Source organism: Canis lupus, chromosome 4 (assembly GCF_048164855.1).
Source record: "Canis lupus baileyi chromosome 4, mCanLup2.hap1, whole genome shotgun sequence".
Lineage (NCBI taxonomy): Eukaryota > Metazoa > Chordata > Mammalia > Carnivora > Canidae > Canis > Canis lupus.
The window spans coordinates 34950419-34963707 of record NC_132841.1 but is presented as its reverse complement, the minus strand read 5'-3'; the positions used below and the strand labels follow the sequence as shown (position 1 = coordinate 34963707).

Genomic DNA, 13289 nt, shown 5'->3' with positions numbered 1-13289 from the left:
CCTTTTTGTCTTGATGGATTTCATAAGGCCTACCGCGAATAGAACCTTGAGAGTCTTAGAAGCTGGGGCAGAGATGGTTGTCAGTGGCCCCTTTACTTTTTAGGAAGAACCATTAAAAATAGAAAACCCTTACCATCCTTGGGTCAAGTATGTGGGTTATGTTTTAATCATCTTTTTATTACTCTTTGGTTTTTTAGTTGTCTTATCTAAACAACTTTGTCCTTTTTAGTTGTCTTATCTTGTCTGTATTTGATACAGTTGCTTCATGGAAATTAAAATATTAACTGATAGAATGATAAAAGACTTCTATCTTTTCAATTTTTTAAGTTTTCTAAGAGAACTTAAATTTTTAAAAACTGGTTTTATCTGGAAATACTTCGAAAATTACAGGAGAATTGCAAAAATAAACTAATACAAAGCACAGTTCTTATCCTGATTATCTTAGTATTGGGTTTTTCGTTTATTTTTTCTGTCTCTTCTTGTGTGTATGTATACTCATATATGTGCATACTTGATTTTTTCCCCTGAATATTTAAAGGTAAATTACATATATCATAGTTTTTTACCCTTAAATATAGTGTATATTTCCTAGTCAGGTATAGGTCTCCATCTGTAGTAATCAAACTGCAGTAGTAAATTTAACATCGTTCCAATATTTTTACCTAATCTGCTGTTTCAGTTCGGTCATTTGACACAGTAACGTCCTTTATAACATTTTCTTCCCTCCTGGTACAGGGTCCAGTCTAGGGTGAGGTATTTTATTTAACTGCTAAATCTCTTTAGTCTCCTCTAACCTGGAATATTTCTATAATCTCTGTCTTTTATAACATTGGCATCCCCTGATCCCATTAAAAAAAGCATCTCATTTTGGTTTAGTCTCAAGTTTCTCTTGATTAGATTCAAGTTATTCATTCTAGGCCCGGTTACTGTATAAGTGATGATGTGTTCTTTTTTTTTTTCAGTGTATCACATCTGGAGGATATTCATTATGATCATCCAGTCAAGGGGTTGTCTCTTTATATATATATATATATATATATATATATATAAACTATTTTTTTCCCTTGCAACTCAAAAGCAGTCTTTGAAGAGATACTTTAAAACTATTCAAATACCCTATTTTTCATTAGACTATACTTTTAGATTTAGTATATGTGAGGATTCTTTCATGATCCAGTGTTTATTGTGCTGGTTGCAAAATAATCATTTTTCATCTCTCATACTCCCTCCACATTCACCAGTCAGTTCTTAGTACTGCTATAAGCCTGAGCCAACCCTTCTCCCTACTTTTTCTTTTATCAGTATAGACTCATGAATCTCTGTCCCTCTTTTTAAAGGTTGTATTTATTTGAGAGAGAGAAAGTGCACAAGTTGGGGGAGGGTGGGCAGCCCGGGTGGCTCAGCGGTTTAGTGCCGCCTTCAGCCCAGGGCCTGATCCTGGAGACCCTGGATTGAGTCCCACGTTGGGGTCCCTGCATGGAGCCTGCTTCTCCCTCTGCCTGTGTCTCTGCCTGCCCCCTCCCCCCCCCCCCCGTGTATTCTCATGAATAAATAAATAAAATCTTAAAAAAAAAAAAATCACAAGTTGGGGGAGGGGTAGAGGAGAGGGAGAGAATCTCAAGCTGACTGCAGTGAGTGCGGAGCCCAGTGTGGGACTTGATCTCACAACTCCCAAGATCTTGACCTAGGCCACAATCAGGAGTCAGATCCTTAACTGACTGAGCCACCCAGGTATCCCTCTCTCTCTTTTTTAATGGCTCATAATTCATTACTTATTTTGGAGCTAATTTATCTTGATTTGGCTGGTTAAAAGCTGGAACTCTTGTATCTGTGACATGCCATCTTCTGTGAGCACTTCCTTATTTTCTGGCAGAACACAATGTTCCAGGTTCATCTTGTACCTCTGCTCCATCCCTGGAATCAGGCCCATTCTCTGATGAGTCTCTCCATTCCCTCTGGGGAATGGTATTAGAGGCCAAGATCTGGGCACTAAATGTGTTCTCATTGCTTCTTGACCCTTTTAGCAGATGGCAGTAGGAAGCATGCATGTATATGCATATATGTTCACATACATGTATAGGTTTCTTTTTTTTTTAATTTTTTATTTATTTATGATAGTCACAGAGAGAGAGAGAGAGAGAGAGGCAGAGACACAGGCAGAGGGAGAAGCAGGCTCCATGCACCGGGAACCCGACGTGGGATTCGATCCCGGGTCTCCAGGATCACGCCCTGGGCCAAAGGCAGGCGCTAAACCGCTGTGCCACCCACGGATCCCCATGTATAGGTTTCTGCATGTGCACATACCTGTTCTAGAAATCATGAGTTCACAGTATCTCGAAACTGAACTATCTCCACAGGGTTCTTTCTTGCTTTCTCTCTAACCTTGACTCCCAGCAACATCAACACATTCACTCACCTATAACCTAAAATAGTTAGAGAATTGTTTTGTCCATTCTGTTAAAATAAATCTCATGTGTTCAGGATTTTGTTTTACTTTTTTGTTTTTGTAATCCTGTACTTGCCCCACCCTATGTTGCTACCTACCGACTAAGGGTATGAAGTGTAATACTGTGTTCATAAGTTGCTTAGATTAGTTCTGCCTGCCTCTTTGTCTTTCTGTCTTTTCTTCAGTGTTTGCTATTCATTTGAATTATGAATAAGTTTATTTGTTCTGGCTTGCTTTCAGTGTTAGGGTTTTTCCCCCTTTCATTCTTTCTAATTTGTTTTTTGAATATTTACAGCATTAATATGCTTCTAAAAATCACAAATACACAAAAAGTTCAGTGAAGAGTCACTTCATTGAGGTATGTTCCAGCCCATCACCCACCCCTTGTAGGGAACCAATTGCATTGTTATCTCCTTTATCCTTTTTGTGTTTCCTTTCTTATTTTAGGTATATGTGTGTGTGTGTGTGTGTGTGTGTATTTCTTAAAAGTAGGCTCCACACCCAGTGTGGAGCTTGAACTCACAACTCTGAGATCAAGAGTCGCATGCTTTATCAACTGAGCAAGCCAAGTGCTTGTGTTTCCTTTTTAAAAATAAACATGAATTTTCTTATTTTTGTTCCTTTTTATATAAAAAGTAGTATCTATATGTGCTCTTCTGTACTTTGTTTTTTTAAATTTAGTAATAACTCTTGGAAATCACTCTATAGGTTTATCATATATATATATATAATTTTTTTGAAAATTGGATTTGGATTATATTTTTTCCTTAGTTTCTTTCTTCCTCCATTCTCTTACATGTTGTATACGTCCTTTAAATTATAGTTATATATGTATGGATTATGTAAATATATACAATGTTGGGACAATTTTGTATATTCACATTCTTAAAATTATATGTTTTTTTTTTATTTTAATGATATCATTCTAATTTCAGTTGCAGATTTTATTTACATGTTGCTTTCTTAGCATTGGGCTTAGCTACTATAAAAGAAATCCCAAATAAGTTTTTAAACAGGTAGCTTCTTTTTCTCAGGCTTACCAATCCTTGGCTATTTATCTCCAGACTGATTTCAAGTTGCTCGGTTGTTAAGAGTCCAGCTTCCTCTGTGGTGGTGGTCTATCATCTCTACACTATTAAAGAGTATAGAAGGAGTGGGGAGATGAGGCAGCCATCCATCTCTAGGAGGCCAGGACCCATAAGGTGTACTGTACTTCTGTTCACACATCATTGACTAGGACTTAGTCATGTGCCCACATAAGCAGTAAGAGAAGTTGGAAAATCGGGACAAGCTTGTGTCCAGCTTAATATTTTTAAGAAAAAGAAGAGGAGAATGAATATTCTCTAATCATGGGTATCTCAAGATATTTACAGCTTCTCTTGCAACTGGTCCATTACATACTTAATGGCATTTTTAGTTGTAAAACCTGATACCTATTTTAGCTGATATTTTCACTGTGGCTCATTCTAGCATTTTTAATAGTTGCTGAATTGCAGGCTAAGATATATTAGTTTTCATCAAGTGCCAAATATTGAATTTATCTTTTATCTGGATGTTTTATAGTTTATGCTCAAATTTTGATTTTGAATTCTGATGTGATAATGGCTTGCTTCTATAAAATCATTGCAACCAATCATACTTTTGAAGTTACACTCACAACAATCGATTAGTAGTATGCATTGTTCTTCATGTAGATAGGAGTTAACACAATTTTTTATAAAAATAGCCTATTTCTTTAAAAGGTTTATTTGTGGAGTTTAATTGAATGAGGCAGAAAAGATCTTGAGCTCTTTCTCCCTTGTATCTGTGGATTACATTCTCTGCATAGTGCTCTATATTAACCTATTCTAAATGTCTTATTCTTAGCAGTTCATTCTTTTTTTTTTTTATTTCTTTTTTTTTTTTTTTTTTTTTTTTAGCAGTTCATTCTTGATTTTAGTTTAGGGCATGCTTGCATTTTCCCCTTTAAGTAATTTAATAATTTGAATATTTAACAAATTATGAAGATTTACTTAAGGATTCTTTTGGTCACAGGGTGGGACAATTTGAGATTATATAATTATGTTTAAAAGAAATTTCTTAAAGAACTAAAAGTTCTTCTAATCTTGGCAAAACTTTCTCCCTTGAACTCCAACTCCTTCTCCCATCCGTCTTTTAAAAAATTCTTTGTAACTTTTTTTTAAATCAGTAATGTTATTTTAAAGATTTATTTATTTATTTATTCATGAGAGACACAGAGAGGCAGAGACATAGGTAGAGAAGTAGGCTCCCCATAGGGAGCCTGATACGGAATTTGATCCCAGGACCCCCGGGATCATGCCATGAGCTGAAGGATACACTCAACTACTAAGCCACTCAGGCATCCCAAGTCAATAAATTTTTATTTAAGGAATTTTACATATGATTCCTTTCACTACTGATCACCATAGTTCCTCCAAATTAGAATCATAATCTTCAAAATAGCCCTTTTAAAAAGAACTTTAATTCAGTCCAGTTGTCACTGTCAGTCCAGAGTTCTTCTGGTTAGGCTTCTTTGATCTCCACTTGAATATGGACAGACTTTAAATATTCTCCACCTGTAATCTTCGGGATCCAATTGCTTTACTTTAGCGCCCTAGAAATCAAACTGTGGAAGTACATGGATTGCTATTTTGGCAAGTGATCTAAAATTATTAGTCCTTAATTGTTTCTAATATTGAAAAGTCTTGTCATTTCTGCTCTACTCCATGAGCCTAACAGTAAATGCTACAGGTCTCATTGTCATTACTGCAGTAACTTGTGTCTCAGTGTAGCCACATTAACAATTTCTGGACACTGGGACGCCTGGGTGGCTCAGTGGTTGAGCATCTGCCTTGAGCTCAGGTTGTGATCCCGGGGTCCTGGAATCGAGTTCCGCATCAGGCTCCCAACAGTGAGTCTGCTTCTTCTGCCTCAGATTCTGCCTCTCTCTCTGTGTCTCTCATGAATAAATAAAATATAATAAAAAACAACAAAGAGCAATTTCTGGACACTTTAATTTTTTTTTAAAGCCAAATTTAAATTAATTTTCTGCCTTTTTGAATTGCCACTAAAGCCCTGCATATGCACTTTGATTTTTTGGAACTCATTTAGTTGTAGAGCATGCTGATTGAATTACTTGTGAGTGCAATTCTGTTATGATACCCTTGTGTGGGTAAGGCTAGATGAATTCTAATCAATGTACTATATTTGTCTTCATTTAGTACATAGTCTTCTTTAAAACTCAGAAATAGATTTGGTACTGTTGTTAAAAAAATTCATATGGCTTAAAAGCAGTTATTTCAATTTTTTTTTTTCCTTTTAGGAGCCAGCTCAATGAAAGATAGCATAATATTATCATTTCTTCTTAGCTTTTGATGAAGGAGTTCTTTCCTCTGCTTTATAATTGTGATTCAATAAGCCAATCTGTTAAGCATGGTCTTGGCATTAAAATTGTAAAACCCAATTTTATTCATTATTCTCTTAGAAACTGGGTTCTCTGTCATGGATAAATGCTCCATAGGTTTGTTACTGGCATGTTTTTCCTTTCACTGTAATAGAGTGTTGTACTTGGGTTTTTTTCTTTTTTGTTAGGCCCCTGGAGAATTAAATAGAAGAGAATAGTATGTTTAAGATTACTAGGACTGAAATATGCTAAAATAATTCGAAATCATTTTTTAGACTGTTATTCAGGAGCTTTCTTATTTTGTTCTAAATATTCTTCTCATTAGGTTAGATTAGAACAAGCAGAATCCACAAATATTTTAACACTGAGAAAAGTTCAGGAATTTGGTTAATGTGATATGTCTGCTTTTTAAACCTGAACAGAATTAACCAGATTAAAAAGGTAAGCCTAGTGCAATCTGGATGACCTGGTTAAAACTTAGCTGGGCTGCTGAATGATAAGGATGATTTTCATCTCCCTTGAAAAGTTGATTGCTATATGGCGTATTTACAGATACCGTACAGTGATTTTTACTAAGTGACCATAGCATGTAACATAGTATTTTTGTGGAGTCTCCATATACAAATCACTTAGGTGTATGTGGAATTTGGAGTGATGTAAAGAGCTCAAGAATTAATATCACCCTTCTTATCCACCCCCATCTCTTGTGTATGCGAGTGCATACTACATCCAAATGTTATTTTTTATTTTAATTTTTAATTAGTAGTATGTATCTTCATCTTCTCCCCCTCCTTATAATAAACCCTATATTAACCATGTAGAACTTTGAAGTAATAGTCAAGGAACAGTTCTAATTGGATCCACTTTCTTTTAGATGAGCATTAATATGATAAATCATCAAAACCTTTTAAAATAACAGTATTACTAAATTGCTTTATTCAACAGAGTAAACAAAGTTCATTGAATAGGTCCTTTTAACATAAGTTATTTGGTTATTCTATGTACTGTTAGGCTAAATCCATTTTGAGTTGATTTTTGTGTATAGTGTAAGATAATGGTCCAATTTCATTCTTTTGTGTATGAGACCTAGTTTTCCCAGCATCATCTGTTGAAGAGACTATCCCCATTGTGTGTGTAGGTTTGGCACCCTTGGTGAAGATCATTAGACTATGTACATTTATTTCTTAGCTCTCTGTTTTGTTCCATTGGTCTTTATATCTGTTTATGCCAGTACCTCACTGTTTTGCTGGGAGAGACACAGGCAGAGGGAGAAGCAGGCTCCATGCAGGGAGCCCGACATGGGTCTTGGTCCCGGGACTCCAGGATCATGCACTGGGCCAAAGGCAGGTGCTAAACTGCTGAGCCACCCAGGGATCCCCTCCATCAATCCTTTTTAAAAAGAAGTAAAGCACTTGCACTTTGAGGCATCTGTTCTTTCCAAATGTCCTTTATCTTTCTGGGCTCATGACTGTGCTTTGGGTATTAAAGTTGCTTAAATGAGGGATCTAACAACTAGTAGGCATATATAGCTGATGTTTGAGAGAAAAACAGGAATAAAGAGCTGGGTTTTAAAATTTATGTTGAGTCTGTTCTATGTGGTTGTGTCTTAAGAGGCCTGATCAAGTCATTGCCTGGATATATAAATTGCGTTAGATTACCATTGTATCCTCACTTTATGTAAATGTGGTATGTAAGAAAAATGGGTTTATATACATAATACAGGTGAGAGACTTTATGCTCCTACTTTCATAGTAGGATTCCTTTTAGTATTAAGCATCTTCTAACATTTAATATGCAAATCAATTTAAACTTTTAGCTTTTAATAAACCAGTTCTTATGGAGCTTACACTTGTTATCTTCATGTCACAATGTGGTTATTTAAAGATAATATTTGAAAAAAGATAACTTTGATGCTTAATTCTAGTCTGTTAACTGCAGCTGGTAAGGGAAGATGGTTACATTTTTGACGTAGACTTTTTTTTTAAAGATTTATTTATTTATTTATTTATTTATTTATTTACTTACTTACTTACTTACTTACTTACTTACTTATGATCGACATAGAGAGAGGAGAGAGGCAGAGACACAGGAGGAGGGAGAAGCAGGCTCCATGCCGGGAGCCTGATGTGGGACTCGATCCCGGGATTCCAGGATAGTGCCCTGGGCCAAAGGCAGGCGCTAAACCGCTGAGCCACCCAGGGATCCTCTTGACGTAGACTTTTGGCCTATCTTAAAGTATGTTTCCCCACTTGTACTCTTATTTTTTGTAGTACTGAAAATGTGAAGATTATTATACTCTCAAAATCAGAAAATCTCTAGGGACACCATTTCTTTGAAGCTTAAAGGATAAAATTTTTGTTTAAAGATTTTATATATTTGGGGGATGGGGAGAGAGAGCGCAAGCATGGGGAGAGGGAGAAGCAGGCTCCTTGGCTGAGCCTGAGAGCCTGACTTGGGGCTTGATTCCAGGACCCTGGGATCATGACCTGAGCCTACGGCAGGTGCTTCACTGTCTGAGCCACCCAGGCACCTCTTTTTTTTGTTTTTGTTTTTTTCAGGCGCCTCTTAAAGGACAAAATTTAACATTACTTTTGTAAAGGATAGAAAAAAAATGTTCTCCATTGTTTAATCAGTCTCCTTTGGAAAGTGAGGATTTTTTGTGGTTTTTATGCAGATTTAATTCTTTGGATTTGATTATAAAGGTTCATGGTTCTTTATTCTCAATTCTGAAATTCAGAGTGTTAAAACTGAAAATTATTTTCATTAAGTTTGCATTAAATTGATTTGCTAGTACACTGACCTGAACTGAGATGGAGCAGTTTACATCTTTATCCCACTTCATGGAAATATATATTTTGCTGCAGGAATCATATATGTTATTACATAGTACTGCTTTAGATTCCCCTGTGTTATGTAATATATGCTGTATATATACTATAACTACTTTTTAAAACTTTGAAAACTTCTTAGTAATGTTACTCATCTGGCCCCAACAGTTTCACTGAAAAATGAATAATATGGATCTTTGTTACTTTTCATAAGCTGCCTTAACATTATTGGAAGAATAAACAGCATGAATCAGTAGTATGTGGAATAAAGTATATGTTGAATTAACTATCTTTTTTTTTTTTTTTTTTAAGATTTTATTCATGAGAGAGAGGCAGAGACACAGGTAGAGGGAGAAGCAGGCTTCCTTCCTGTTGGGAGCCTGATATAGGGCTCAATCCCAAGACCCTGGGATCACGCCCTGAGCCAAAGGCAGATGCTCAACCACTGAGCCACCCAGGGATCCCGAATTAACTATCTTGATTAGTAAGTTAGTACAGGCTGGTAATAGTTGCCCACAGCACCAATTGTTGATGTGATAGAACACCACAGTGATTCCATAGGCGTGGGGGCACATGCGAATACAAGCCAGGTATGGTCTATCCTGCTCTGTCTAGGATACGTGTTTAAGTATTTAAGTTATTCTTTGTGATTTTATTTTGTTTAGATGAGACACTTATATAAGGATGCAAAATGAGAAGGAAACAGTTAATCTTTTTCTCATTTCTCTAGTCTCCTACAAAAGCTGTATATAATGCTAGACATTGGAACCATCCAGACTCTGAAGAGCTGCCTGGGCCACCAATAGTAAAACCTCAGAGTGCCACAGTAAGTGAACTAAAAATTTTAATTTCATTTTTTTAAAGCTGTTGCTTTTTATTTACAGTTTGAAAATCTTTGACTTTAACAGTTTATTTTGGACTCCTCATTAAAATTGAGCAGCTTCAGTTTAATTCATGGGAAAAGTGAGGGTTGTGGACACGATTACTGAAGTTCTGATGCTACTAGTTTATAGATAAAAGCCTTAAAAACATTGGAACATGTTTTTCTCCTGACCCAGATCTTATGGAATTACTGTACTTAGTGTTTTAAGGGTAAATTATTCCATATTTGAAGTTTATGTTAGCTATTAAGACTATTATAAATTATATCCTATGTAGCTTTGAGTGGTTAATTTACTTTTTGGAGGAGAACTTTTTCCTGCATTCCAGTAATAGCTTTCAATTAAAAGCACATATGAAAAATTCTTATCAAGTTATTTTCTTTAGAATAACTGGAAGGACCATAGATTAATACTTTTAAATTATTGGTAATACCTCAGTCACAGTATGTCAAGGAATGAATCTTTATAACGACAAAAGAATTAGGGATAGAGCTCTTTCTAAAATATAATAACATACAGTTCCTTGTCTTCTTAAATTTGAATATATTAAACTCTGTATACTAGTATAAAATCATCCTTGTGTATATTAGTAATTATATACCAGGCTTTTATTATGATTATTTATACCCTACATTACAGATTCTTTATTTTAAAAGTTCTCTTGTCTATCTGTTGTGATTTTCTTGTCCCATTCCTGGCCTTTTATCAATGCTATTTATGTGTGTAATTGTGGTTCTTTATTCCTTCTAATGGTCTTGGAGACAAGTAACAAATCATGTCATGAGGTTCAAAAAGACCAGAAGGAATTCCTGAGCGGTTCTTTTATGAGTCTTACCTAGCAGTGCATAGAATTTTAAAGTAGCCCTTATGACCTTTCAGAGGCCTCCTTTTTTTAAATTTTTAAGCCAAATTTGCTAGGTAGATGAGATGTTACTATTTTTATATATTTAGAACAATAATTTAATACCTTTATTAATAGGTGAGGCTGTCTTCAAAGGAACCAAATCAAAAAGATGATGGAGTTTTTAAGGCTCCTGCACCACCACCCAAAGTGATAAAAACTGTGACAATACCTACTCAGCCCTACCAAGATATAGTTACTGCACTGAAATGCAGAAAAGAAGACAAAGAAGTAAGCAGCCATATACAGTTTTACTGCACGTGGATAGATTTTTGTATGTAACATTTAGCCTTTAAAAATGTCTTGAACAGATATCCACGAACTTACCTTTCCTAGTACTACCAGTGTTTTTAAAACATTTCTTTTAGTTGCCATATAATGAACTCTTCTATACACTTCTAAATGAAATACAGCTCATAGATTTTAATGTGCTGGTTCATGGTTACCAAAGAAGTGGACTTATTTTTTCTTCGCAGTTGTATACTGTTGTTCAGCATGTGAAGCACTTCAATGATGTGGTGGAATTTGGTGAGAATCAAGAATTCACTGATGACATTGAGTACCTGTTAAGTGGCTTAAAGAGCACTCAGCCTCTAAACACACGTTGCCTTAGGTGAGGTCTTATTTTTATATTTGATAAATGTATGCATGCTCTCACTAAAATTTTCCAACCAAAGAGCCAAACATTTGTGATTTTGTTATCATGAATATAGTTTATAGCCCATGGTAGTAAGTTAAAAGTGGCTGATTTTTTATATAGGGACTTGATTCTGCATGGACAGAGGAAAGGTGGATGCTTGTACCCTATTAGCATAGTATATAGGCTTTAATTTAGAGATGCTTAAAAGAAGTGTTAGGCTAAAAAAATCTTTTTCAGTCCCAGATTTTAGACAAATGATAAATGTGTTTGATTTAAGCATGTTTTGATTTGGATCATCCTTCACATACTATAATGGATTGAATATCTTAATTTGATTGAATTATCCAGTCAGTTGGAATATATCCTTTCAAGTATTATCTATAGTCTTCCATGTATCAGAAGCATTATGAAAGGTAGTTGAGACTTTTTGCTTTTAATGGTAGTAGTAGTGTAAGGAATACAATGATGATCATTGTTATTTATACTAATCACTTAACTATGTATGATTTTTAATAATTAGGTTTGCCCGTGTGTTTTATATTGCTATCCATATGGGCAAGTGGCTTGACACCCCTTCCCTTCCCCATTTGCTTCTCTTGGTATTGTGCTAACAAAAAACTAATGACTACTTATTTTCAATACCCCCTAACCTGGTCTGTTTTCTCCTAGTGTTATTAGCTTGGCTACTAAATGTGCCATGCCCAGTTTTCGAATGCACCTGAGAGCACATGGAATGGTAGCAATGGTCTTTAAAACCTTGGATGATTCCCAGCACCATCAGGTATTTTTAAGTTTCTGGTTTTAGGAAGCATTATTTAAAAATTTTTAGTCTATTTGGCAGCACCTGGTGGCTCAGTCAGTTAAGCGCTTGACTCTTGATTTTGCTTGGGTCATGATCTCTTCTTGGTTGTGGGATTGAGTCATCCTAGCTTTATATTTTTGACAAATTTAGCTGTGTTTATTTTATAGAAAAAATAGCTAAGTGTCTGATGCAGACTTTAAGACCCCTATACATTATTGATTTAAGATTAAAATTCAACTTTATTAACTATATCATAAAGTGAGGTAGAGTATAAAAAATTTTGTGTGTATATGCAAAGCTGGAACAATGGTCTATAAATTCAGCATAGAATGGCTAAAGAGAAATGTATTGCCACTCACATTCTTCTAGTTTGGGAGTTTTGATATGGGGAAGACGTCTAGAAAGGAAAATTTTAAGTAACAGCTTTATTAAATTCATGTTTTCCTAGAGTATTCTAAAGGAGGGGGGGGCATTTTCATTGAATAAAACATTTTCAAGGCTTCCAACATGTGAACAAATGTCAAAACAGTGTCATTAACTGAAATGTCACCAATTACTCACATTAACTTTTATTTTTATCTTTTGAAGAATCTGTCCCTTTGTACAGCTGCCCTCATGTACATACTGAGTAGAGATCGTCTGAACATGGATCTTGATAGAGCTAGCCTAGATCTAATGATTCGACTTCTAGAACTGGAACAAGATGCTTCTTCAGCTAAGCTACTGAATGAAAAAGACATGAACAAAATCAAAGAAAAAATTCGAAGGCTCTGTGAAACTGTACACAACAAGCATCTTGATCTAGAAAATATAACGGTGGGTTCCTTCCACTGTAAAATCTAAAATTACTTTCAGAAATTTTATATTAGTCACAGTAGGTGTGTGACTTTGAGAAATCATTTAACCTCTTGGTCAAAATTGGGAAGCTCTTCTAAAGTTTAGCTCTGAGCATAATTCTGTTCCTAAATTCCTAAACTATCCCGTGTATATTTAGATGGTTTGCCAGTAAATTTTCTTACATTTTGTCTATCCTTTCTCTTGTGTGTGTGTATATATTAACTATATTTAGGCTATTAGGGATTTTAATTCTCAGTCTCTGGGTTTCAGGAATAAAGATGCAGAGGATTTGCAAGGGCCATTTAAATGAGTAATCACTCCAGAGTATCTCAAGGTGTCTGGTTAACTCCTCCAGGGTCCAAGACCCAGAAGGAAGTTTTGTAGGCACCTGCCTTCCCTGGAACAGTGTTTGTCATAATACTGGGGTCTCTTAGGCTCAGCCCACCTCCTGAAGTTTAATCTGGCTGTCTTGCTTCTGGTTGATTCCAATTCTCCTTTCCTCTGGCTTTTTTTACTTATAGAATCAGTAATATCCCCACAGGTTACTAGCC

General features: G+C 35.5%; 1 protein-coding gene across 3 annotated transcripts in view; it reads left to right on the top strand.

Moving 5' to 3' along the window:
* The window catches only part of WAPL (WAPL cohesin release factor), an 81860-nt gene that overhangs the window by 46243 nt on the left and 22328 nt on the right, over window positions 1–13289 (top strand). For all 3 annotated transcript variants that reach the window (XM_072823842.1, XM_072823840.1, XM_072823841.1), the window contains exons 5-9: window positions 9408–9503; window positions 10538–10690; window positions 10936–11072; window positions 11769–11880; window positions 12490–12717. In XM_072823842.1, the coding sequence (XP_072679943.1) occupies window positions 9408–9503; window positions 10538–10690; window positions 10936–11072; window positions 11769–11880; window positions 12490–12717 (726 nt within the window). The remainder of the gene's footprint in view (window positions 1–9407; window positions 9504–10537; window positions 10691–10935; window positions 11073–11768; window positions 11881–12489; window positions 12718–13289) is intronic.